General features: G+C 39.2%; 1 protein-coding gene across 2 annotated transcripts; it reads right to left on the bottom strand.

Annotated features, from left to right (window-relative positions):
- Positions 1–5,637: 5,637 nt before the first annotated feature.
- On the bottom strand, positions 5,638–12,774 carry LOC142367556 (uncharacterized). Of its 2 annotated transcripts, none has more exons than XM_075449556.1 (7): positions 12,627–12,774; positions 11,786–11,970; positions 9,314–9,373; positions 7,509–8,519; positions 7,245–7,403; positions 6,652–6,747; positions 5,638–6,262 (listed from the first exon to the last, which is right to left on the bottom strand). In XM_075449556.1, exons 3-7 carry the CDS (start codon positions 9,314–9,316, stop codon positions 5,951–5,953), a joined length of 1,581 nt encoding a protein of 526 aa, XP_075305671.1. In that variant the 5' UTR covers positions 9,317–9,373; positions 11,786–11,970; positions 12,627–12,774; the 3' UTR covers positions 5,638–5,950. The 2 variants fall into 2 exon arrangements, with proteins under 2 accessions (XP_075305671.1, XP_075305670.1); XM_075449555.1 differs by having other exon boundaries at positions 12,642–12,774.
- Between the last annotated feature and the right edge of the window lie 14,964 nt (positions 12,775–27,738).

Genomic DNA, 27,738 nt, shown 5'->3' with positions numbered 1-27,738 from the left:
TTACTGTAATGAAATTGACAATGTCATTCACCTCACCTGCTCATTGTTTAAATATTTTGGCTTATCAGAGACGTGCACAAAACAAGAGGGTAAATTAAACAAACAGTTTATAATAGGTGACTTAGAGAGGCATCACGGGCCCTTCACTTTATTCTACCACCATCCTCAATATCCATCTTCTTTCCATTAATCTTTCTCTCTTATTCTGTATCTTCCCTTCCCCTTCCTCCCATTTCTCTTTTTTCATTTGCTCTTCTCCTCGGCATTCTTTTCTGAGTTCTCTCTTCTTATACAGCATTCTTCATGATTCTCTTCCTCTTTCTCTCCCACCCACATTCTCCTCTTTTACTCTATAGCTGCATCTATTCCATTAGAGAGGATACTAATCCAAATTGCGTTGCCACTCGTCACTCGTACTTATGCATGACTTAGATGATATACAGTATGTCTATATCCCAAATTTATAGCTCCAACCGTAGCTGTCTATTTCTCTCACATGTCTCCAGCTGTCAGCATCACCCACCCGTGGCAGCTCCAGTGTTTGCTTTGGGCTTTTGGTGAATAAGCGAGTCTCCTGTCGTTCGGCCGTCTCCTCGCTGCCCCTGTGTGTCGGCTGTTGCTGTCAGGATTAAGGCCTTGTAATGAAGAGCAAAGGGAGTAACGGACCTGAAGGTTGGGTTAGAACAGTGGTCCAACGGATTAACGCAGCACAAAAGTGTTTGGTTGCATTACAGCGTTGTGATCTGACAAACTAATTCCCGGGGAGATGCTCTCACAGCAACTCTGTGGGTTGTTGCGAGTCCAGCAATGAACACAGTGAGCCTGATTGAGACTGGCACATCAGGAAAGCAGATCAATGCCATTACAAAAAAGAAAAAAAATCTGAAGAAGCTGATATGGGTTTATATTTCAACACCAAAGGCAGCTATTCAGCATCAAGCAATCTAGAAGGATAGTTGTGGTGTGTCACTTAATTAAAAAAGTTTGCAGGCCACATGCTCACCGTACTGGGATTCCCAAAAGAGGGAAAGATTGGGGAAATAAAATGTGCTAATTCCCGCAAGATGTCCCTCATACATACCTAGAGGTGACAGAAAAGATGGCATGGAAGATCGCAAAAACCCCTCAAGCCCACGAAATCAGGTGCCTAATAAATATGGAGCCACACAGCGCAGAGTAACTGTCCGCTTTAATTGCACATTTTCCCACAGTAATTGACGGAATAATTAAGACTCAGAGGAGTCAGTGAAACCATCTGTGCAGGTAAAGAGAGGATGTCCAAGAGGGACAATGGAGGAGCAGAGAGAAACAGTGGTGGAGGAATTAGGAAGAGGAGTGTGTGTGTGAGAGAGACAGATTGAGACAGAGGGTACAAATATGGTGAGTAGGGGGAGAAATCAGGACTGCAAATGTGGGCAAAGAAGCACGGGGTGGAAGAGGTGGACTCATTAGCTTTGAGCGTTATCTACTGTTGAAGAGCTGTGCTTCCAAATTCAACCTCTGCCAAACACCAGAGCTTTGAGTGAGAGCTGAATAAAACTTCCCTGCTGGTGTGCGTTCGATAGAATCTGTGCAGGCGCGTTCTTCTGCACACGTGTACATTGTGCGCGTGTGCATGCTTATGTGTGAGTAGTTTGGAGGACAGTTGACGGCAAGAATGCACAGAAATTAGAAGAAAGTATGAGTGAGAGTGTAAGAAATTACCATTATTCTTCTGATGCCTTTCCCTCTGCGCTAATATTCATACTTTGGTTGACATGAAGATTTGCACAGGCCATCTGCATGCTACTCAAACAGCTAAAAAGACTGATCTTTCTTTGTGCCTGACAGTATTACAAATTGTTGTCAGTGGCAGCTGATTGTGTCACAGCAGACATGCCTAACATCCTGACTGCCTGACAAAAAGATGACATAGATATGCTTTAGAATAACTACCATGCTACAATATGTGTTTTCTGTTTTGCCTTTCTTTCCAGGCACACCCTGCTGTGCTTATGCTGCAAATTCATATTGTCAGGGTTTGAGACTGTCAAGCAATTCGCTAATGAGAGTGAATTTCAAATTGTGGGGCACAGCAGAGCAGAATTAAACCAGCACTGCATGTTCGTGAACAGGTAAACACAGTTAGTCCCTTTGGCCAATTAATAATGCGTTATTAATGGTTGTTGCCATAGTAACATTTAGGGCAGGCCAAAAATGGAGAAGTCAGCTGTTTGATAACGTTTTTTAAACCTCAATAACCAGGAGTGTCTATCAGGTGTAGTGAAATAATGAGTCCAATAAAAATCTTGTGAGCCTTCTGTCCATAAATGTATAATTTAACTCTAAATATGGAAGCACCCTGAACTGGAACATCACATTTCCCTTCAAGCTGTCTTTCATAAACATCACCACATTTGCACTCACATTTGATATTATGCATGATTACAATCTGTTATGTCTGTGCGTGGAGTCCTCTATTCCGTGGCCCAGTTGGGAATAACTATTACCTTGCTTCACCAATCAAAATTTCATCCTGTCTACTGCAGGTATCACACTGACTGTTCAGAGGTATTTCAAACCATAAAAAAAAGAGAAAGAACTAAGAATTCTCCCTGTGTATATGCAGCTAAAAAGTGCCTTTGCTTTTAAGGTCTTTTAAAGTCTTCATTGTCTCCGTAATTAAAATCATTGCAGAAGAATGTTAAAAGGCCTTCTGTCTAATGAACATAAGAGGCTTCCTGCAACTGCAGAAGTCCACTTAAATCTATGAAAAAAAATTGCTGTACTTGTAATTTTTTTGTTCTGTCAATAAACCATATCGTAATGAGTTTCTCCTAGTTCATGTGTTCCTCTATACAAAAATATGTTCATTTTGTAAACTGTTCCATTTCAACTCAGTGTAGCAGGATATCCTTTCAGGTGACAATCATCATCATATCCTGCTCTTAAAAGTTGCTTTGGGGATGCGGGGATGAGGAAGTTGTATGGGGGATGCATGGTTCTCAGTCATGTTGGTTCTTAGTCAGACACAGCACTCACTAATCGTGTGCAGTTTGCCGAAAAATTCCAAACTTCAGGCTTCAAATGTAACATTTCCTTCTCATTGGGCACACTGATGGAAAAAAGGCTCATTCAATTTGTGCCCATTTTTCTTAATCCAAATCATGCCATTGTCACATTATCCACTTTTCAAAGCAGAAATGTAATCTTGGCGTTATTTGAGTCTACAGCACATAATCTGCATTTCAGTTTTATTAGACTATATTGCTCCATATCCTCTCTCTCTGTCTCGTGGATTTTCTCTCACAGTTTCACCAGTCCCGATTGCTGGGTCTGGGAGAAAAATTAACCCATAATAAAGACAGGAAGATGGAATCAACAGGGGAGGAAACACATTACAAAAGGATGGGTGGGGAAATAGTCAACAGGCCTCAGCTCCCACAACATCAAGGGAGTCCCAGGAGGAAAAGATGAGGAAGGGAGCCAGGTCCATGGGGGCCTGTGAAATAGGCAAGAATCCATTACTGTCATCGATAGTATTATTTCCCAGACTGTCATGGAGAGAAAGTGGTGTTGAAAGTGAAGAAACACAGAACAAAACTGCTTCTGTTGAACTGCAGAGTGTTTTATTTGTTAGAGGTGCTGTGAATGATATAGCGGGATGGGCCTTGGAGGCATTTGAATGCATGAATGTGTGTGTGTTTGTGCAGGTGTGAGGTGGAATCTGATATTTGAATAGGTACAAGGGTCTGCTTCCTTTTTAACACGTGTAAAGTGGAGGTAGTCTACATGATGTTGATATTAGTGTCACAGACAAGGATACAGACCTGCTGAAGAGCCACTCAGCAAAAGTTTGAAACTATGCAATCTTTAGTGAAGCTGTCAGTATGTATGTCAGTACGCCTGGTCAAGGGATTTAACCAAAAAGCATCATTCAAAAATCCAAATCTCAGAATACCATATTTCCAACTCAAATTTATCAGGGGGAACAGCTTATAAATCTGTTTATAGGGCAGCCAGTAAAAAAAAACCTCATGTTTTAATAAAGAAATCTTTTAATAATTATCCTTTTTCCATAGTGCCATGAGAAGCTGGCATCTGTTTTCACGGCTGCAGTAATCACATTTTTCACACGACAGCGGGGTGCAGTAAAGTTGGCCACCCTGCAGAGGATTTAAAACTACACTGCCTGTCACCTGACACTCTTCATGTAATGGTTCACTGTGGTTGTTTCTTCAGTCCCTACTGTGTTTAATAGTGACCTGCTCAAAAAAAGGCATAAAAAGACAATGTCTTTGGTTTATGGACACATTCTTTTTTAACAATTAACATTAGAGTTAACCTAAGTGACAAGCACACTGCCCCTCTGCACCGTAAAAAAAGAATAGTTGAGAATATTTGAAATTTACAGGCAACCGTCTGCATTCAGAATTGTATGTTTTGCCAATAATGTTCCCATCATAATCTTAACTATGATAACACTGTAATCTTTATTAAGAATTCTTAATTAAATCAATTTTAAATTCCTTATTCTACCAACAAGGATTTTTCTTTTTGCTGAACAGTGACAATTCACTTTACTAAAAAAAGGCAATTGAGGTCATCACAATTTATCAATAAAGTATACATTCCTTTTGTCACTGTTCTACACAATTACAAAACTTCAATAATGTACAACAAACTTCACACTTTGTAAAAAACTTTATTTCCATAAGTATTTTTTTTAACAAAATCAAGTATTTGTACCTACACAGCCTTAAAGGGGAACTCCGGGGCATTTGAAGCGCATTTCCATTGCTAGAGGTTGTCAAATACTGATAGTAGGACACAGACCGGTGCAAATCGGCGCTCCCTGTGTGGCGATTGCGCTGTTTGCGCAGCCTGTCATGCTAGCCAAATACGTGGTGGCCAAGGGGCAAATTCTAACCCTTCCACGTAAAACAACAACTTGCACACTGCAGAAACGTCACACCACTTTATAAACCATCCGACAATAAAGTCACAAGCCTTACCATCAAAACCATATGCATGGTTCTCACATTACTGGCATGGGGACGTTACAAAACAACTTTATAAACAGCATGTCACTTACCGGTTGTTGGTACGCTCGCGCATGTGAAAGCCCAAAAGAGTCGATGGACGATAATCCCATATACAAAACAATTATCTTCTCTAGAAAAACTGTGTTCAAGTATTTAAAACATTACAACAATATTACTGGGCATGTATTGCTGTAATGTTTTAAATACTTGAACGCAGTTTTTCTAGAGAAGATAACTGCTTTGTATATGGGATTATCGTCCATTGACTCTTTTGGGCTTTCACATGCGCGCGCGTACCAACAACCGGTAAGTGACATGCTGTTTATAAAGTTGTTTTGTAACGTCCCCATACCAGTAATGTGAGAACCATGCATATGGTTTTGATGGTAAGGCTTGTGACTTTGTCGGATGGTTTATAAAGTGGTGTGACGTTTCTGCAGTGTGCAAGTTGTTGTTTTACGTGGAAGGTTTAGCACTTGCCCCTTGGCCACCACGTAGTTGGCTAGCACGACAGGCTGCGCAAACAGCGCATTCGCCGCACAGGGAGCGCCGATTTGCACCTGTCTGTGTCCTACTGTCAGTATTTGACAACCTCTAGCAATGGGATTGCGCTTCAAATGCCCCGGAGTTCCCCTTTAATGCACACTGGCTGATTCAGAACATGGGCCTGCACAACCTAAATGCTATAAGGTTCAACATGTCTGGTAAGTAAAAAAATCAATGTAAAATAAAGCCAATGATGGGCAACTATACTGCTGTATAAAGTGCAAAGTGCAAAGTGCAATAACTACGCCAACATTGAAATAAAATGCCATCCGCATTTTTCTCTAAAACATAGCCGTACTCCAACACCGTAAGAACATGGGCCATCAAGGGGAACTTGATGTAACCAGTACGCTTTTTAAAATACAACGTCGTATTCACTCTTACAATGCAAGTTTGTTCTTCAGAGATCGCACACGCTGTGTGCATTTTGGACCGATTTCCATGAAGATATTTTGCAAAGTTTCGAAAGTATACTTCAGAGCCTTCGGGTAGGAGATATTCAGGGCATAAAGGAGGCCAAAAAGGTATGCCAGAGCAGTTGGAGTATCTGGGAGATCTTGCAAAACCACTCTCTCTTCGAGGAGGACTGCAATGTTTTGCACTCGCGTAGATGTCCCTGGACCACAGTCTTCACGAACATAAAGAATTCCCACAGCCACGCCCTGGAGAGCCACATCATCTACATCGGTCTCCTGAGGAAAAAAGGATTTTACACTCACATTGACTTTGTAAATGTGTTCTGCCCTCTCCTGTACCATCTACTCATGACAAAACAGCTTATCAATGACAGCTCCCTCATCACTGAGATGTTTGAACTGTTGCCCTCAGGGAGGCGCCACAGGTGCAATTAACCCCACCCCCTCTTCTATTCATTACCTCCTCTTACACTAATACGCCATTTTTATTCTCTGTTGTAGTCTATTACTGTCCTACATATATGTCGGCATACTTTCAGTCTGAGTGTGCATGCGTATAGTGTACACAGTATATGTGTATATAAGAAATAAAAGGTATTGTGAGCCGTTATACGATTTCTTTGAAAAAAAAATGTAGTTCCTGTTTGATGTTAATGACTACTTACAAGGCATTCTCTGAAGAGTTCCTTAGGTTCATCACGGAGAAATACTGGAAGTCCTCGAAGAGCAGCGTCTTTGCGGTGCCAGAGGATGTCAGAGGTCTATGCCAAAAAAGCAGAAAAAAAACAACATGGTTAGTTAGGTCACAATAGTTGAGGTCGTACACTTCCTTATAGTAAAAATCTTTATACTCATTTTCTTTTTACTACCATAAATTAAAGGTTTTTCCCCAGCAACTACACTGTTCCAGAAACATACACATAAATGGGACAGCTAAAAGAAAGCAAAACAACTCCAAGTGAATCATGATCGATCATGTCAATCTATGATATCAGCCTGTCCAGTTAGGATGCAACACTCATTGTGAATTTATTTTGCCTTCCGACTGGACAGTTGGCAAAACCGATTTCACAACGAGTGTTGCTTTCTAGCTGGACATGCTGATATCATAGAAGTAAGCTGACTGACTTGCTTTGCTGTTCCTTTTAGGTTTTTGAAGCAGTGCAAGATATGTACATTGTTTATTTGTTTTGTTGGGTTTTTTTTAAACCTGGTTTGAGCAGTCTTCCAAAAGGTAAGTATTTCAACCACAACATACCTCATCATCAAGCTTCGCCATGACATCCTCCATAGCCTTTCCAAAGGCTGCTTTTCGGGCACGGTACAGACGAAGTAGTTTGGGAGTGTATTCGTCCACTGCAGCTCTGAATGTCGTCAACAGCATCTTGTTTGTGATGCGAAAAAACTCAGCATCAATCTGTCAAATACACAAAGCAACATACACAAAAAGGTACAAGTCAAACAATGGAGGGGTTCTCAGGATACAGACGTCTACAGTAGTACCAAATTTGTAAATTCTTACCTGCTCTTTGAAAAATAAAGCAGGCCATCTGTCCTGCACTTCAGTCACCATCGGCTGGTCATCAACAAGCTCCCTTCTCCTCAGGGAAAAGGTCATTTCCATTGTTTCCCTTATGAATTTCTGATCGATTTTGGCTTTCTTTGATGCTTCCACCAAGAGCTTTCTTTGCTGTTCAAGTGAGGCATCATCCTGCTGATTTGGATGTTCAGGAAAATGGTTAATCTCACCACGTTTGGCCTTCTTCAGTGTGTATGGTCCAGTCTCTCCATCTGTCTTTCTTTTGCTATTAAGGGAAACGTCACTGCAACCAGCCAGTCGCAGCTTTGCTCTGAAGTTGTTGAACTTGTTCCTGATACTGCCAAGCCATCCATCATAACCATTGCCATCGACATCTCTGAGGCACGGATATTTGGTAATCAAAGCAACTGCAATCGATTCAACTTCATGAGGCTGAGGATACGCTTTTATAGCAAAAGCAGCATGGGCAAGTTTGTCAAGAATGTCTGTCTTAATGTCTCTTGTAACATCAATGCTTTTCTTGGTCTTCTCATATGCCTCATTGCCTTTTCTTAACTTCAGCTCAACATCAAGGGACAGAGCGGGGATAAGGAATGGACAGGGCCACTCTGACGCACTGCGCAAATTTCCTGAGGTGGTGGGCGAGGGGCTGGGTGAAGTGGCAGGTGAGATTCCTTTGGAGGAGCTTAAGCTTGCAGTGTCGAGTGACGAGATGGATCCAAGGGACTGTGATCGCTCCAAGGGATCTTCATAAGCTGAATGCCCTTTCCACTTAATGTGTAGAACTGCACGTTCAGCTGGAAGTTCTGATATATCTGACAAATCGCAGCGGGCATTTTGGAATTCAGGGTCCTCAAACTGCAATTGGAAATTCCCTTGAAGTTGTAGTTTTTCTTTTATGAAATCCACAAGCGCATCCAGAGACTCTGGCAATTCTTCAATTTGGACACGTCTTGCTTGATCAGCGGATATTATGACTCTGAGCAACAGTACCTATGAAACAGGAAACATTCAGGATCAGGAAAATATACTGCTCGAAAAAATAAAGGACACACCAAAGCAACTCCCAAGTCACACTCATATTTCTGTGATAGCCTGTCCAGTTACAAAGCAACTCATTGTGAAGCCATTTTGCCTACTTTGTCATATTTAACAAGCAATGGGTAGAAATTACTGTTAATAACTAAAATACGGCCAAAATATAGTTATTCGTCAGGTGGAGTCAGACCATTTCTCTTTTTTTTTCATCAATTCTTGCCTAGTTTTTGGTCACATGTGAATTTTGACAGTTTCACACCCCTTTAGTAACCACGAGGCGGTGTCTGTCACCCACTGAATTTGCTCAGGTAGTCCTACTCATCTCGGATGAGTGGCACTCACTGAGCAAATTGAGTGAGATAGACACCGCCTCATGGTACCTCCAGGTGTGGGACACTGTCAAAATGCAGATATGACCAAAAACTCTGCCAGAAAGGATGAAAAAAGAAAAATGGTATGTGACACCATCTGATGAATAACTGGTTTTGGGGCGTATTTTGACTATTACCTCTACTTTCTAGCCATTGCTTGTTAAATTCGCACAACAGTAAGCAAAATGGATTCACAATGCATGTTGCTTCGTAACTGGACAGGCTGGTATCACAGAAGTATGATTGACTGGGAGTTGCATTTCATTGCTTAGGTGTTCCCTTTACTTTGAGGCAGTGTAATACATTATACACAATACAAACACATTCATGGAATTGGAATTTATGAGACTAGTTTTGGAATAACGTTGTAAGACTCACCATGATTCGTCTAACAATGTGTCCTCAGCGTCACCCAGAGCCTTCCCCCAACAAGGTAAGCTGCCAAAGGATAGTAATGATTCAATTGATTGACGTCAACAACTGTGATTTCACCATAGACACTGTCCTCTACTTGAAAAGACCTATGATGCTCAAAGTACCAGGCGACAAGCTTCTTTGACAAGAATAATACTTTGTCTCCATGGATAATGATGCTCAAAATTTTGAAAAACTCTGGCTGCCCATAGCAATGCCCAGCTGTGACAATCATGCCTTGCGAATATTCTGTTCCAAACAGTTCGAGTTTGCGAGTAATAGAAACAGTGTCAACATGTGGCAATTTTCTTAACACCGCAGATCTCTGTGCACTGCCCAAAGTTTCCACCTTAACAGCTACAACTTTGTCGATGTACAAGTCAGACTTAAAGAGGCTTTGTCCAGCCAAATTGTATGCCATTAACTGCTGATGCTTTGTAGCTAAGGTAAGCAGTACATTCTTTGTGTTATGTATATCCCGAGCAACTCTCTTAAAGACACTGTGCTTTGCTTCGAACCTCATGGTCCATAGTTCCACTAACGGACCATAACAGCGTATGAGGTGTGGATAATGCTCAATTATGTGATGTTTCGGTTTTAAGACAAAATCAGGAAACGTGGCTTTAAGTAGCAAGCGATGATCTGATAACTTAAATGCCAGATAACTTAATGTTTCTTCTGTGAATTTGTCAGAAACAACTATTTGAACGATCTCCTTCAAGTCCATTAATATTTCCCATGATGGTTCATTCTCTGGGACGAGCCAACCAACCATGAGAGGAAGCAGTCGCAGCAGCGCCCAGTTTTCATGTCCATTCCCCCCAATAGACTTCTTTGAAAGGGCTGATTTAGCAATGACCTTTGGCTTGTTGACTTTATCTGTGTATTTATAGGGGAATGATCTGATGCTGTGGTTAAGTCGGGCCAAAGTGAAAAATCCTTTAGAAATCAAGTCTGAAAGGCACAATGCTAATTCGATCGGAACAATGCCTTCAAAAGCGTCGTGCAAGACATCAGGGGGGAACCCCGTTACAGGATGAAAGTTGGACAAATGCTTACTCAAAACACACTCACGTTTAACACCATTTACACTCTTAATGGTTTCATTTCGCTTAAGCTCTTCCACAAACTCATTGTGCTGTTCAACAGTTCTCAAAACAAAATCCCCTGATTTAACAGTTGCTATTTCTCTATGACTCACCAAGCAAAAACGGCAAAACTTATCCACAATAAAGCTTTCCTGGAATCCTGCTAAACCATGTGCTCCGAGATTATCTGCACAGACACAAAACAACTTTACATTAACGGTCGTCTTCAAGTTCTCCACAAAGACCCCATGTTGACCAACCAGCTTAAGATCCTTTATGAGGGGCTCTAAAAAACTCTCATAACCAAACTTCTTGACATCAACACTCTTTCCTAAAGCTCCCAACTGAATGGATGTCAAACCTGCCCTGAACTTCGCTGGTAAGTTTAGGATGACCCAATACACTCCAACTATTTTGTGGATCTTGCGTGATGTTCCTAACGGGTTGCACAATTCAAACTCATCAATGTAAAGGGCTATACTGATTTCTGTCTCTTCAGTGAGGGAAACATTGTGCTGCCTAAAGTAATGGCCATCCTGGAAAGTCCTGTAAACACCAGGCAAGTGCTCTTGACTCAAAACTAATGCACCTGAATAATCTGGGCGTCTCAACAAGTTTTCAAGCACCAAAGTCAAAGGTACATAAACAAACGTGTTTCTACTATCTTGTGCGTATCGATATTCTACTGCCTCAATCAAAGGAAAAGTTTGTGCAAAATACAAGTTTCTTCTGTAGTCAGTAGATAGGCAGCCCTTTTCAGAAATTGTTGACAGCAATGGATTGGATGCAAAAACTGAATCAACTATCTCCTTAACAATTGTGTTCTCTGATGAAATGTTGTGTTTTGCCAGAACCTCTGACACTACCTGAAAAGCACTGGATTTTGAGCAAATCAATATATCACGTAGTCCCTCAATTATTGTTTGAACTGCACTTCGTGAGACATGCAAAACGGTTTGCATAGACAGAAAAAGACTTGCAAGTTTGTGCTCAACTGTTGTACCATCAAAATTATCTGCTGTATAACTCGATTCTTGTGGAATGAAAGTTGAAGCAGCAATATCATCGTCATCATCATCAATACTTCCAGCTGCAGGTACAGCAAAAGGCTGAATCACAGTTCTAAAGTCATTTGTATCATATTGCTTGTGTTTTCTGCTTTTGTGTGAACTGAATGTTTTGTAAGTGTTTGTTTTAAAGTCACAGCCTGAAAAAGGACACTGAACAGTTTCTTGAATTTTGAGGTGATTTCCTAGGTGTTTAAAAAAATCCCTTTCAGAACATAATTCCTGAAACTCACAACATTCACATTTGAAATTCAAATTAGGCTGATTATGAACAAGTGCACCTTTGTTATGATATCTTGAGAGGTGTGACTTGAGGGCTCCTGGAGTTTTGAATACACACGGACAGTTGGAGTGCACACACGGCCAATGGTGGGGTCTCCTGTGATGAAGCTGCTGGTGTCTGACAAGACTGTCTTGGTCTGCAGAGAAACCGCAGTACTTGCAGAACATGGGAGATTTGTTATATCTGAAACATATAATCAGAGTATTCCAAATAAGTTTAGTATCCATAAGAAAAACCCTTGTGCTAGGAACCACGTAGCATACCAAAATAACATTGCATTACATTTAAGGTTACTATTTAATAGCTAGCACATTTGATGTGCACAAGTTAGATGTCATCACAAACGTGGGCAATACGGCCTTACAGACGTACACTACTATCCATATAACAGCTAAACAGCAACATCAAAACATAGACCATGACAACATGAACGACTTTGAGTCGTTTAATGTTAGCTTTACCAGTAAATGATATGGCTAGTCCCTGGTGAACAGGCAGCGTGTCACTAGACTAGTGCGATCAGCTAGCAAACATTGCACAACGCATGGTCAATGTGCGCACTGAAATCAGAAATACCGCGCTGGTAAAATAAGAGGGCCATATAGTGTACCAAAGATACACTGCCGGTTTGTAAATGGGATAAACACACAGACAACATGGTCGAACATCCCTGCAGGACTTCACTCGAAATTTAGCTAACGTGATTGCCACATGAGCTAGCTTAATATCAAACACTGGGTCAAAACTAGCACATGGTGTGTATCGAAATCTCGTAATTCATAAAAACGCACACAGACATTTTAAATTATGTCTTGAGTAGGACACAATATTGTACTTACAGCCTGGTAACGTACCTTTTCAAAGTTTGGCCATCCTGGCTGCATGTCAAGTGGAAAAAATTTCAACCGGAGAGAGAAACACGTTGCTCAGTCAGCCCTTCCAATTTCGAGAGGAAAGGTGGGAAACCCCGTGTCTTGGCCAGTAAGCGCATGCGCCGAATAAACACCTGTGGCGATTATGTATTTTCAATTAAGATTATTCACTATTGTATATTTGCACATCACTGAGGTGCGCCCTATCAGTTTGATGAGGATTTTTCTGTTCGTTAATAATTATTCATATTTCCTTATCCATTCAATTGTGAACATGCAATTACTTGAACAACGCGTAATTCTGTTTTTTACAGTGTGTGACTACTTCTCTGCTTCCCTATGTTTTAATAGGAATTCATCTTTAACCCAACAGGGCCTTAGTTTTCATGGTAATTTCACTACCTTTGTGTTATTTCTCTTTCTTTAACCGTAAAGAGATCTATGGAGACATGTTTTTTGCATATTTTGCCCCTTTAGACAGTCTACACTATCCAGTTCATCTTCACTTTGTATCAAAATATAAAAACATATTGTTTTTTTTATATATATACACATTGTGTTTATACATGTAAAATGTACATGAAACTGTTGGGAAATTGCTTCTTTTTACATGTATCTCCCCCCAAAATGTTGACAGCTTAGATATCTTTGCATAGTTACATAATTGTGTGGGGAGGAAAGTAATCTGTCAGTGTTAGAAGAGCCACCGGAATACCATAAACCTAGACTGAGAAAACAAAACCCTAAGAACAGAAAAATCTGAAATAACAAACTGACAAGAACAAGGGGAAACTATAAAGGAAACCATGGAGTGTAACTGTGGATCTGACAAAGACTATGAGAAATCAGGAAACTTAAAGGAGAAGTTCGGGTTTTTTTAAACCTGGAAATAACCTGCCAGAAATAAGGTCCAGGTTTTAAAAAAACGAACTCCTTTAAATACTGTGGGGAACTGATTGGAGAACGATTGCAGCTGAGGATAATGGACCGGTGTGGCAGTGGAGCTAATGACCAGGCAGGAGGGAATTGAGGAAGCTATGAGTGAGAAGGTGACTAAAACACACAAAATATCAAATATAAACAAGAACAGAGAGCAACCAAGGAATAACTATGAGTATAAAGATTAATCCAAACTAGGCAAATGCAAAGAGCATAAATCTAAATAAAAGCAAAATGCTAAATAACAAACCAGAGAGCAGAATAGAAACAAAACACAGAAAAACCACCAACCCTTACACTGTAACTGAATAACTGGATAAAAATCGTGCTTTATTTGAAATACAAAAACAATATTCATATACACCTTACGTCAGTGAAACTAAAGTACTTCCTATCTCATAACTACACGATCATGAAAATGAAATATGAAGAAACAAAGACGGATCAACTAGATTGCTGTTTTTGACCAGTTAGTTTAATCTGAAATGTGTTGCAGCTGTTTGGTCTTGTTCAACATGTTGTTTAAGGTTTAAGGACATTAAAATAAATACTTGATTTGACCTAAGGTGAGAAGCACGGTACAAAATAAGCTTTTGTGTGCACACAGGTGAGGAATGCCTTTAACCGACAGCAAAGGGGGATGTGAAGTCACTGCTATGCTGAAGAAGATGCAGAAAAATTTACTGTGATTTGAAAACCATATTGCCCAACACAATTTCAAATGAACTCAAAAATATTTATGGCAATTAGCATGGTTAGAAGCACAAGTCACGCAGTTTTATGTAATATGTGTGTCATATATTTCCCTGAGTAGTTTAGCCGGGACAAACAGATGATTTCAGATCGAAGATACCCCACATTAGAATGTTTGAATGTATAAATTACTTGTTTTTATTGCCAATGTGTGACCTAACAACAAAAAATAGATTTTTCCCAACTCTCTCAGTTGGTTATTAATGGACTGATTTCCACTAAAAGGTCTCTGGACAAATTTTCTTGGAAAATCCAAAGAACGTGATGTGCAATATATATTGCTCCTCAATACCCGTCTCCTGCCCCCTGCAGTACCGACAGACTGCTATATTAGACAAGTTTGGAAATAGAGTCAGCAAATTTGAACAAATTATCCAGCTTAATCTAATTTTTTGCAATTTTTTCTGATGTTTTAAATGATATGCATTGGTCAAAATATGGTCAAAACACAACAACAGCTCAATTTAGAGCCATGTTTTAAAAGTATAAAAGTAGCATATTATACAGTTTGATAGCATACAGCAGCTTGTGTTAGAGCTCACACTGGCAAACTGAAACTGAAACTTGACTGGAAACTTTAATCACAAATATTTACAGTTGCCTCATCTGTAGTGTGGCAATGAACAGTTGGTGCTGATCAAATTTTAGACACAATCTTGTCTGAAGTCGTGTGTTGACTTACAAAGTGTAAGAACACGCATGAGCAAGATACTGACTTGACAGACATAATGTGAACTTCAAAGGATTGGAAGAGACTTACAAAAAAGATAAAAGCACTAACATACATGCATTGTTTCCTGTGCATCCACTGGACATGTGAATGCCAATTTGAAGTATGGGAGGGTAAGATAAAAACATCTACAAAAAAAGACATAAAGAATGCAAATGCTTTACCATAAAATATCTTATGAGTTCTTAAAAATCTTACAGATCATCACCTTTATTAGAAGCCCTTTAAATTGACATGTTGGGACACTATAGTACATTGTTAAACTGAGTTTAATAATATACTCAGTTCCCCTGCTTCTGTTAAATGTGTCTGGCTTCCAAGTCAAAGCTTTTGAGGAGAAATATCTTTATTGCTCTCAGCAGATATTTGAAACATGATATGTAACTAAACTACAAATTCCTTTTAAAGCAAAACATATTTTAAAAAAGAATTTACGAGTCAGTTACATGTCCTTGTGAAGCTATTATTAACACCAGAAAAATTAATATTGAATGAATGAGTGGGACTAATGCCTTGATGTTGCTCTTTTCAAACATTAGTTAGATACAACAATCTCTGCCCTCCAGGTTATTAAATTAAATCCATCTCGTTTGATAATCGTGAGCTGCTTGGGAAACTCTTCTCTTTATTTAGCGATCACTTGTCTCTGCAACAGCCAAAGTTTAAATATATATTTTCTCCTGCCTATGCCTATTCTATGTGGCCCAGTTTTCTGCTGCCATCTCCTCTGAGATCTAAAAGACTCCAACGGCGGAGGGAGGGAGGGAGGGGGGGGGGGGGGGGGGGCTGCGAAGTCTTTAAAGCAACTCTGAATGTCTAAAGAAGCATGGAGCACCAAGAAAAAGGGTGTAAGGAAGTAGGGATAGAGTAAAAGTGACAAGAATTTAGAAAAGAATCAGAAGAGGAGTACAGAGATACAAAGACACACACTGTGTCCATGAGAAATGGAAGGAGGTGGGAGTTATTAGTTCGACACAGTCAGAGCAGGGTGCATTGACTGTGAAACTGCTTGAATAAACACTGCAAGAGAGCAGAAGGAGGAGAAAGTCAGTGACTAGGTTCTCCTGGGAGACAAAGTAAAAAAAGAAAGGGAAGAGAGTGGATGCAGGCTATTTTTCAGAGAAGAAGAAGAGAAGATTTAAGGAGAGAAACACCACAGTAAAGAAAGTGAAGTAGACAGTGTGTGTAACCAAAACAAGAGAGATAAAGAAGCATATTACGAACAAGGCTGCAGAATTGAACTAATGAGGGTGAAATGCATTTGGCAAAATGGAGGGGACCATTGTGAGTGAAGAAAGTGAACTGATAGAAAGTGCACAGTTCACTATGACTGCCAGAAGTGAAAACGATGCCTCAGGGACTGCTTCAGCCTTAACCCACCTAACACTGCTGTGACAGAAAAACCTTTTACCTCCAATCCTGGTGATTTCCATATTCACTTCAGCCAGTGTTGGCACAGCGTGCTATGTGAGAAGCCGGTGTCATGACTCTACAGGGATTATACAGCCTATTAAAACCAACTGACATTTACAAAAACAAATGCTTATTTAACACAAAGTGCTGAGCTTTTTATCCACCAATTCTCCCACCTATTTCTGACTCTTATTTAGCCAGACACACAAAACAGCGTATTTATGCCTCTCATACAGTAAGGAACTCGATGCACAGCACATGCATTATTGATATATACAATACTATGCATTAGCATGGCTCCATTGCTGAATGAATTAATAAATCATTCTCGATAATGCTAATTTTCGATCATGCTAAAAACCTTCCATATTCTGTATATATTTGACCAAGTATCCAGTTCTAAAGGGATTTTTATTACCATAGCCTGTTTCCAGTCCTGAGCTGCCAAATTCAAATGAAATGCCATTAAGTTCCAGATGAGTGACCAAAAAAAATACCATGATCAGAGAAATAACTTTTCAGGCCTGCATTAATGCAAATTTACCACAGTAGTCTTAAATTAGCTTTAGCTTATTCAAGTGATTTCTCCTCTTTACTGGACAACAGAAAAGAGTATTTTTTTTAGAGTAAAAAATACATAGTGAGGTGTGAAATTGCAATCTCATGAAAGTACTACATGAACATACTATAGTAAAATATATATTAATGTGTGAATTAGTAAAACAAAGTGTGCCTAATATGTAAAAGTGTGTAGTCTGATATTGATGATTCTAGGAAAGAAATAACTAAACACACTGGCCAAGACTAAAAGGAGGTTTATCCTTTTCCTGCATAACTAACTAGCATTACATAGCTAATTAGCTGCTACTCCACTGAAAAGGAGCTGCTGTATTCAGCTGTACAAGTCATTGTAAAGTGGATAAAAGGAATGTAGGGAAATGATTTCAGTTGACTTGAGATGCTTTTACTTCAGTTCACAGCAATCTTCTTTTCGTGAAAAATAAAATGAGAAAATTGATGCCAATGACTCTCAGCTGTTTCCACTTGTTCAACAAGCAGCCACTCCTGAGGCCAATAAATCTGTCACATTCAGCTTTCAGATCCTTTCAAGTTTCTCATGTTTAGATATTTCAGACGTATCTTAAAATGAATTTTATTAATTTATTTTGTTTTTGGAGCTTTTTTTCCCATTTAAATTAATTGAAGTAAGAAACATTGAAATATGATACATTTGCATACCTATTCAGACCCTTTATTATGACACTCGTGTCTATGTTCTGCTGCAGCCGCCTGTCAGTGGTCTATGTGGTGTTTGAATAACGTGACTGAGGTCCACCTGTGTCTTACTGAATTAACTGTAATTAATCAAAAGGAACTATCCTGTTTGTACGAGGTCTCACAGTTTAATGTCAAGAGTGAAAACCAAACTATGAAGTCAAGAGATTAGTTCTTAGGTCTTTGGGACACCATCATAAAGGCGCAGATCAGGGGAAAAGCACAACGAGATTTATGAGTCATTTAAAGTGTGCTAAAGGACATAATCCTTCAGTATTCTTAGAGCCAATAACACTCTCAAGATCCTGTCGACCAGCCAAACTGAGAAATTACAAATGAGAGGCCTTGGTCACACAGGTCTCTGAAGAGCCACGTTTTAGTATGAAAGAGATCCAAAGCTCCTATGAGGAGATATGAGAGCCTTAGAGATGGGAAACTATCAGTTTAACACTCCCCCACTCAGGCCTTTTTGGCAGTAGCTAAACAGAGGCTATTCCTTACTAAACGGGATATGACAGCCCACTGAGGATTTGACCAAAGGGACATGAGTGACTCTCAACAAAATCTTTTGTTCTGACAAAACAAGGATTGAACTTTTTAGTCACAATCTGCAAAATGGGAACGGCAGCATCATTCCGTGGGGATGTTTTCATGTGGTAGGGACCAGGAGAGCAAACAGGATAAAAGGAAAGATGGATGCAGAAAAATGGGGTAAAAAGAGAGTAAAATCCATTTACTCGGGGAAAATCCAAGTGCTTGGGATCCCAGACTGGGGTGAAGATTTGTGTGCTATATCAAAACTAGCTTCTGTGACAAACCAATGGTTTGCGAACTGATATTTAAATCCTGAAATTTAGCACTTAAGCAAAGCAATTGCCATCTTGCTCTTTTTGGAGCCAGAAGAAACCTTCATTTTGGAGTCAGCACCTAGTAGCCATCAGTATTATTGCATTTCTAGGCACTTACGTATTAACCTCACTTTTGAGTCAAACTGACCACATCTATCTGTTTTATACAATTTACAGACAGTGGGAACTGGAGTGTCTGAAGCTGAGGCCCAACATCTCTGGAGAGACCTCAGAATCTCAAAATGTTTGCACACAGACTCACCCCAACATTGCTGAAATTAAACAAATCCAGTAAGATTTGATACACAGCTTTGATACACATTTGCAAACTCTAAACCCATTTAAAACCAAAACTTAAATAAAGAAGTGTGCGTGGTGTTTATCCTCAATCATGAAAGTGTGTAGGCATATTTCTCAACATGTTAAATTCTTTTAAATTTCTGCCAAGACACACAGATGAAAGTGTGTTTGTTGTGATTTTGTTCTTGACGGTATAAAAAAATTCCACGTTGCTCTCAAAGTATTGAGCCTCTCTTTAACAATGCAGTTTTTCTATTTATTATTATGAAGTAATATCACTTTGAAAGCAACCTCTGTAATTGTTGGTATATCAATAGGAAAAGCAGAAGGTTTTAGAACCACCACAGAATACCTCTGAGTAGTAACCTATTAGTTGTTTTGCTCAGTATTTCACGATGATTATTGTCACATTAAGATTAAGATCCGATTTATTGGTCATGCATACATGCATACACACAAAATTTGTCCTCCGCTTTTAACCCATCCAGGTGACTTAATGATGAAAAATGTATCCACAAAGACAAATCTTAGATATTTGCATCTGATGTAAGTCATAACGATTATCTTCTCATCACTGCACAATTTGCTGTTTTCAACACCCCTTTGATTTTATCTCTAAATATTCAAATATATTTGCATTTACGTTTCACGCTACATTGTTATACCTTGTGTACCTCTCCTAACCCACCAAGACCAAAGATTGCATGTTTTCTTACTGGGTGTGTATATTTATGGAGCACCCATGTGTATATGAATGCTTCGGCTGCAGATGCTGATTCTCTTCTGTCGTCTCCAGACCAAAGGTCAGCAGCTCAACTGTCACATTTAGTCCGTCACAGGATCTGCTCTGTCTTACAACAATGGTGTGAGGTTCAAGGTCCGCTGACGACACTCGACCCTCCAGTGTGGGCGGCATGTGTGCCGGGAGGAAAGTGACAGGGCAGGGCGGAGAAATGGCAGCCGACACAGGGGTCACGAAGCCAAAGGGCCATGAAGAGAGTCACGGGGATGAAGAAAACACAGGCAGGGTGATGGAGGATAACCAGAGAAAAGCAAAACTTCCCTGGAAAGCAGCTGGGTCTTGCTCTTATGCTCTGTCTTTCTGTATTTCTCTCTTTCACACCTGACTCTTCCTCACTCGCTCGCTCTGTTGCTCTGTTGGCTTCGGGCAAGGTTGTCCGTTCCCCCCTTTCGCTCTTTGATGGAGGGGTGGCTTGTGGAGTGAAGGGGCGATGAAGCGATGGAGGCCTGAAGCATAAGGAAACGCTCCCCTCCCTCCACTGGCATCTTTAGCTGAGCCTAAACATCTACTTGAATAATAATTCGATGTCTTCAGAGTATAACATCTGCCTTTTTCTGTTACATTAAAGAGTCAGCTCACCAGTGTGACGAAAAACAGTTTCTTTTAAAGCTCATGTTATCTGTCTATGGACATAGCTCTGGTTTTAACTGTCTATTGGGCTCTAGAATTCTGTTTGGGGTAGTCACATGACATATAGAGTTCTACCAAGCAATTAACTCTTGGCAATGCGTAAATCAAAACAGATATTTTATATTTGTCATATTTCTGTCATATCACCTAGCAAAACTATCATAGTATTATTTTCCAGTAAGACATCTGGTTCATGTGTCCAATAGATTTTGTGCATTTAAAAGAGATAGTATGGGATCAGTATATAGAAATCCAGAAAAAGGATGTTTGGATGAAATATATTATTACAATGTCTTTTTTTTTTTAATCGAATCTTTAGCTATTCTTAATATCTGACCATAACCATTTTTTTTTAATGGCCTACTCTAAGCTGTTAGATTTAGTGTAAAACAGTGACAGACAACTCAAGGAAACCAGGAATAAATCCTAAAATGACAAAGTCTAACTTTGTTGTTCAGCTTGACAGTCATTTGTGTAGCTCCACTTTGACTTCCAAATGTGATTTGCTCCTAGTCAGTCTACTTTCAAGAAAATGCATTTGTCAAGGGGTCTTTGTCTTTGGAGACTCTTTTATACAAGTAAATAATATGTAAAATTGGGACATTAAAAACATTTTTTTCTAATCAGACACACCTGTTTAGCTCTTCTCAGGTTGTCATTCCACCTGAGCCTGTTGCAGCAGATAAGCAGATTACACACTGCATAAAAGCCTCTGCCTGTTGGATATATGGAGCATGCATATATGACTTAAAATGTAAGAAATTATTGAGCCATAAAAATTTCGATCCATCAGTTTGGTGTGGTCTCATAAACATGGAATAAAAATAATGTTGCAATACTATTATTTAAAGAGTAATTTGGAAAAAAAAAGTTTTAAGACCTTTAAAAATTTGATTTAAAAAAGAAAGGAAAAGAAAATACACAAACCATTATACAACCTGGCAAGGTTTTGCCTTGTATGCTTTTGTGCTGCTGGCATCCTCATGGCTGTCTCCTCAACTGTCAAGTAGCAGCATCGCTAACATCTAAGTTTGTCATTTTAAGGCACTGTGATGGGCCTGCCTCAAGTGCCTTTTGTTGATCATCCATCATCTTTTCAGCACCACTGACATGTTTTGTTGTTGAAGTTCAACATGCTTGGTTTAGCATCCACATTTAATCTGATTGACTGATAGTAAAAGGGCCTGAGCAAACCAATGTAACTGGCTAGGATGTAGGATTATGTGAAACTGACTGAGAGGAAGCCAATCATACTACCTCCCTTTGAGCCAGTTACCACACACCAGTTCATCAAGGCACATATCAATTGATCTTACATATTTTCTTCCATATCTTACTACAACATGATCGGCCCAATTCTTCAGCAGCCCGCCAGGAAAACTTCAGGTGCTCCCAGTTTGTAATTGTAATGTAAAAAGCACTTTGAATTGCCTTGTGTACGAATTGTGCTCTACAAATAAACTTGGCTTGCCTTGCCTAATTTCTGTGACTATTTTAAGTTTTGCTGTGAGACTACGTTGCATATAGGGTGTTAGCTAAGGTAGATGGTGGGTTTACAAACTGCAGGACTTCTTTTTTTTTCTTTTTTTTCTTATTATTTTTTTTCTTATTTTATTTTTAATGATCTTATTGCCTTCTTGTGATTTTATATAGCTGTGAAGCACTTTGAATTGCCTTGTGTATGAATTGTGCTCTATAAATAAAATTGCCTTGCCTTGCCTTTAAAAGAAACTGGGGTTTTGCATTGTGTCTCTGGTGTGGATTTTGGCTTTTAAGTACTCAAGACCACAATCTTTGTCTAATCTTGTTGTTTGAATTAAGAAAAATGGACATAATGTGATAATTGCTAAGAGAGATTGCTGAATTTCAAGACTGGATCGTGCTTAAAAGAGAACCAAAATACACTATCAACTAACCTTATATTGATTCACAATTAGAGAGGCGTCTGGCTGCAGACCTGCACTGTCAGGACCCATGACCTGCACTGTCAGGACCCTTAGTTGCAGACATGCACTGTGACGTCACCTGCACTGTGAGGACCCGAAGCGACAAGCGAGGAGCACGTATTTTTCGTTCCCCATTTGAACTGTGGAGGCGACGAGGTGAGTAAAAGTCGAGTGAAAACAACTTTCTTTCATACAAAGAAACAGAAACAGTCTTTATTCACCTTAACGTTACGTTGCACACTATATACTCTAAAGTTATATTAATTTTAAAGAATCAGGGTTTTTTTTAAACTTTTGGCTAGTCTTCAGCGTTGTAATCGTATCGATAGTGCTCACTTAAAAGTGCCATTTTTCGTATCGATAGTGCTGACTTGTTTAATTTTGTTTGACTTATTACGACATTATTTGTCTCTTACAGATGCATATTTCAATAACTATATACTCTAAAGTTATATTAATTTTAAAGAATCAGGTTTTTTTACTTTTGGCTAGTCTTTAGCGTTGTTATCGTATCGATAGTGCTCACTTAAATGCGCCATATATATATATATATGTATATATATATATATATATATATATATATATATATATATATAATTTAGTTTTACTTATTACGACATTATTTGTCTCTTACAGATGCATATTTCAATAACAACCGCCGGCACTACGCCCAAAATTGAACGCTGCACGTCATGTTGCAAACTGTTTCACTGCCCTCTGTGCCTACGATTTAAACCAGCAAAATTGTCCAAGCTGCAGAGCCACTTAGAGGCACATACAAAAGGTGGCATTTTATTTAAAGGTAAGCATAATGTATTTGTCTGTTTGTTTGTACTCATAAGTATTAGCCAACGCTACTAACTTCTGGCAGGTTGTGGTTTGGTTTGTAAAAGGGTAAAAGGAAAATCAAGGGAATGTAGGTTGCAGTGAAGAACATCTGACACCTCACTTTCTGTCTTTTAGAAACCTATTCCAGTCACTAAATTCTGGCAACTGGACAGAGAAAACTGGACTACAAATTCAGGTAAGAGTATAAAGTATGTATAATGCATGTATTCATATGTTGAGTACTCAGGAAGAAGAGCAGCAGGCAGAGGTCTCCAAGAGAGCCAGACTTGCTGATGTGGACACACCAGTGGAAGGCGTAAGCTTTTGCACAGTATCTATTGGTCAGATACTGTTGGTGTGGCAGCTATAGTACAGACATCTTTCTTTCTGTCTTTTCCATAGGACTCGGTTGAAGATCGCATTCTTCAAAATCGCAGACATGCAGCAGAGTGGCCAACAAACCACTGTTGTCTGCCAGAGTGGACCTGCCTGACGTTCTGGGCATGGGGGAAGAGGAACAGGCAGAGGCTGCTCTACAGTATGGGAGGTTGTGGAACGAAGAACTGGATGAGGATGAAAGAGAAGCGATCCTGGAGCCTTTCAAAATGATATTTCACAATATTAACGACATGTTGATATTTTGTGAACAGGTAGTCGACAGAAACAAAGATTTTTTGTCATATTGTGAATGTTTGACTGAATAAACACTACCGAACATTTGATCATGTTGTGACTTGGTGTGCTTTTTATGTTTTCTCATTGATCCCTTAATAATTTGACTAAGATTATACTGTAGATATCAAGAGTTAGGGTACTATTTAGTGGTACTAAGGTGTTCCAGCAGCCCTCTCTCTCTCTCTATCTCTTACTTTTTCTCTCTCTCTGCCCCATTTTCTTGTATGCTTATGTGTTTGTCTATGCGTCAACTGTCTAGTGTCATTTGTGTATATTTTTGTGAAAAAAAAAAAAAGTTTATATGGTGGTATGTTAAAATATAATGGAAAATAACTGTAGTCGTGTATGGGCATACACTGTGAACTGGAGGAAGAGAAAGAAGAAAAGGGAAAAAAAAAAAAATATATATATATATATATATATATATATATATATATATATATATTGCTGATGATGATGATGAAATTGTATATGTTGTACAAGTCTACCAATAAACAAAGTAACAAAAAAAAAAAGAACATAATTGGCATAGACATAGAACCAAACATGAAATTTATGGTGGTTAAGGATAAAAATACAGAATAATACAACAGAAAAACTAATTGAAACAAATATATATATATAAAGACCAGTGCGATAAAGTCAAAATGAAATGATAATGAAATAGCAGTGACTTACTCTATAGTACACAATAAAATGTACAGTATAGGCCTATGGCATCTTGTGAGATGTTGGCTTATGAATATGAGCCTAAGAGAAAATGTGTGCAGTGACCAAACAAAAGTTTACAATACAAATAAAAACAATAGACCGGAAATTGATAGATTTTATGTCGTACTGTTAACTAATTAATTCATTTGTGAGGACCTCTTGAAAAATATAGCGTTTAAAATCGTTTAAAAATACGTGCTTCCGATACACACGCTTTTATTTTGAAAGGCTTCAAATCAACTTCCGGTCCTCACAGCGCACTTCCGGTCCTCACAGTGCAGGTAACGGTCTCCAACAGGGTCCTGACAGTGCAGGTCTGCAGCCAGACTCTCTTGGAGAGCCAGACTCTCTTGTGCACAATTATGTATGAGAGAGATTCTACTTTCCTTACTTTTGTAAGCCCTTTATTCCTTAAATTCACATCTTGTTTCCTTTGTTGTCTTGGTTTTGCTGGTACGTAATTAGCCTCACACATAATTAAGTGTAATTTCTAAGAGACAAGGATGCATTGGGAAATATTGTTTTGGTAAAAGAAAAAAGATTAAGTGTAACTGTAAGTTGAATAAGACAGAACCTGGACAAATAAAATACACATTAACGCATGCTTTGACACTATAAAGGGTGAGTGAGAAGATTGTTCACTGGGGTGAACCAACCCTTTAACAAGGATGTGCTACATGCTAACAATCTCAACTATCTGAGGCAAGTAACTGCAAGTGTTTGTGTGTGTCAGCTTACAAGTTCAAATGAACAAGTCTGCATACAAAACTGTGTGTTCATTCTACTTGTGTACTTTCCAAATAATTTAAATATCTAATATCCACACGATTCTTCTCAACTCTGCCCCATGCTTCGTTATCTCCTCACTCACCTTAATGAGCCGGTTATTCACAATTGGCCCAATTAGTCTCGGTATTCTGGTCAATTAAGCCATTCTGCTGTCTCCTCAGGGTTTTTTAACTTGTGGAAATCACGCCAATGCTCCTTCATTCAATGTCCTATTACTGAGTAGGGTGAAGGAAGGCGAAGTATATTTGGTTTGTTTTGGGATTTTGGGAGTTGTGGTGGGAGAAAGGGGGAAAGCCATCAGCCGTTCAATATCATAATGATGCATTACAGTTCCAAAAGCTCCTAATGCTCTGCAGCTAGCAACACTCGAGGTTGGATGTAGTATCATTTAGCTGTGATAGAAGCGTCTGCGCTTTGACCGGCGGGCCTCTTTCTTGCATTCTCTCCCAAAGGCATTATGGTTTAATTGGAGACATAGCAGGTACTGGGGTTATGAAGGGTTATCCGTAATACGAAGCAGTTTGGTTCCAACCGTATATATCACAGTCTCTCTTACTCCATTAGACCCGACCAAGCATCGGGGTATCGATCTTCAAGCTTCATTTACACCCAATAGGCTGCAAGATTATCAGAGCTTTTAATGAAGATTTGAAATCTGTGTCTGGATCCGCTGTGACCCCAGCATTAAGATGTGTGGTTCAGTGCCTTCTTCACCTTCCTCCTGACACTCTCTCTATTCTGTCTCATTAAATGGTGACATCTGTACAGAAAGAATTACTTCGTATATGCTAATTAGCTCCTACCCATAATTAAGGCACCTCTTGAAGCTATGCTTCTGATTATTTTGCTGTGGTATGCTATGTTATTAACTTTTGCAGGGAAAAAGCAGATCCTATTTCTCTTTTTATTGTCTCCTTAGCACAGTTTAGTTCAAATGCTTCTGTAGTATATATTTTCTACCTCTCGATAACTGCCCTGTGACAAAGAGAAACAGATAGTTTTATCAGAATCAATCTATATACATTTGTTTTCTGAGTAAATGTATATATACATAAACTATGTTAGGAATGAGATACATGGTACCACTGAAATCTTTTTTGGGTTTCTCTGACACATCATCTTTCACTCCGGTGCTTTGTTGGTGTGCTTAAATGACTCCTTTGTCAGAGTATACACTTGCAAAATGAGCAGTTAATTGAGATACACAATGTTTGTCTTGGACTGAATACACTAACATCATATCGATCCCAAAGCCTTGTTTATGTCACATTTGACTGAGCATGATCAATTCTGTCCTGGCACTTTGATTGATCACCAATATGCTGTCACAGGTATTGATTTAGGCTATGCTTAGAATAATGCCACCATCCTAAATGGGGTGGATGAAGTAGAACATTCTGAGCAGGCCTGATTTGTTTCTGCATGGTCCATAGAATCTCTGTGCGTTTTGTGATCACCCCATTTTTTACATTTCTCTGTGCACATCTTTTCTCTAAATCTTGTAAAAACTACAATAAACTTCCCTTTTTTTTCTCCTTGTCTCCCTATTGGCCCTGGTTCTCCTTTTTGCACACAAATACACTCTTACCTCCTCCCGTCTCATTATCCCTCCTTCCCCAACTTCTCGACTTGTCATTTTTCCAAAGTCTCTCCCAGATCTCTTCTGTGCATCTGTGAATTGTCTCTCTCCGTGGCATTGCCCCTGTACAGCCAAACTCTTCACTCCATCCATCTCTGTCTCTCTCCGGCTTCTCCCTACTCCCCTCATCCATCTCACCTGCTCCCTTATTCATATCCTCCAAGCTTTCTCTCCTCTCTTCTCTGTTGTGTGTCATGGCAACCAAGTTTATCCTTGACCCCCTGCAGCAAAACCATACGTATGCAATACTGTGAAATGTCATTATGAGTAAATCGTTTGAAGAATATATGTAGTTTTTCTTACTTTACATGTCACACTGGGTTACACAATCAGTTTACATAAAAAAAATATGGGATATCCGACATTTCAGGCATGTACTATTGTTGATATTATTCCATTAAAATTTATATTAAATCAGGATTTGCTTCCCTGAGGTTGGCCACTGATTTTGGGCAGTGAGGCTTGGCTTGCAGTCGTTCATCCCAAAGCTGTTGGTTGAGGTTTAGGTCAGGTCTCTGTGCAGTTCAGCCAAGTTAATGTTCGCCGCACTGGGAAAACTTTTTTATTTATTATTATTTATTCATTTATTGTTCTGAGTTGCAGTCATTAACCTTTTTCTGCCATACTGTGGAAAACAGTGAGAGTTTTCAGCCACTGTTCTCAAGCAAACCACCTAAAACAATCATTGTTGTTAGGGCTGTCACTGGTATCACATAACTTAAAATATTCAAAATGACCTTAAACACTTTTGCATAATTTCTAGAATTGTATCTCTTTACCTGCATAGGAAAATCTATTCAT

The sequence above is a fragment of the Odontesthes bonariensis genome, chromosome 18 (assembly GCF_027942865.1).
Source record: "Odontesthes bonariensis isolate fOdoBon6 chromosome 18, fOdoBon6.hap1, whole genome shotgun sequence".
Taxonomy (NCBI): domain Eukaryota; kingdom Metazoa; phylum Chordata; class Actinopteri; order Atheriniformes; family Atherinopsidae; genus Odontesthes; species Odontesthes bonariensis.
This window is presented reverse-complemented; position numbering and strand designations above follow the sequence as displayed.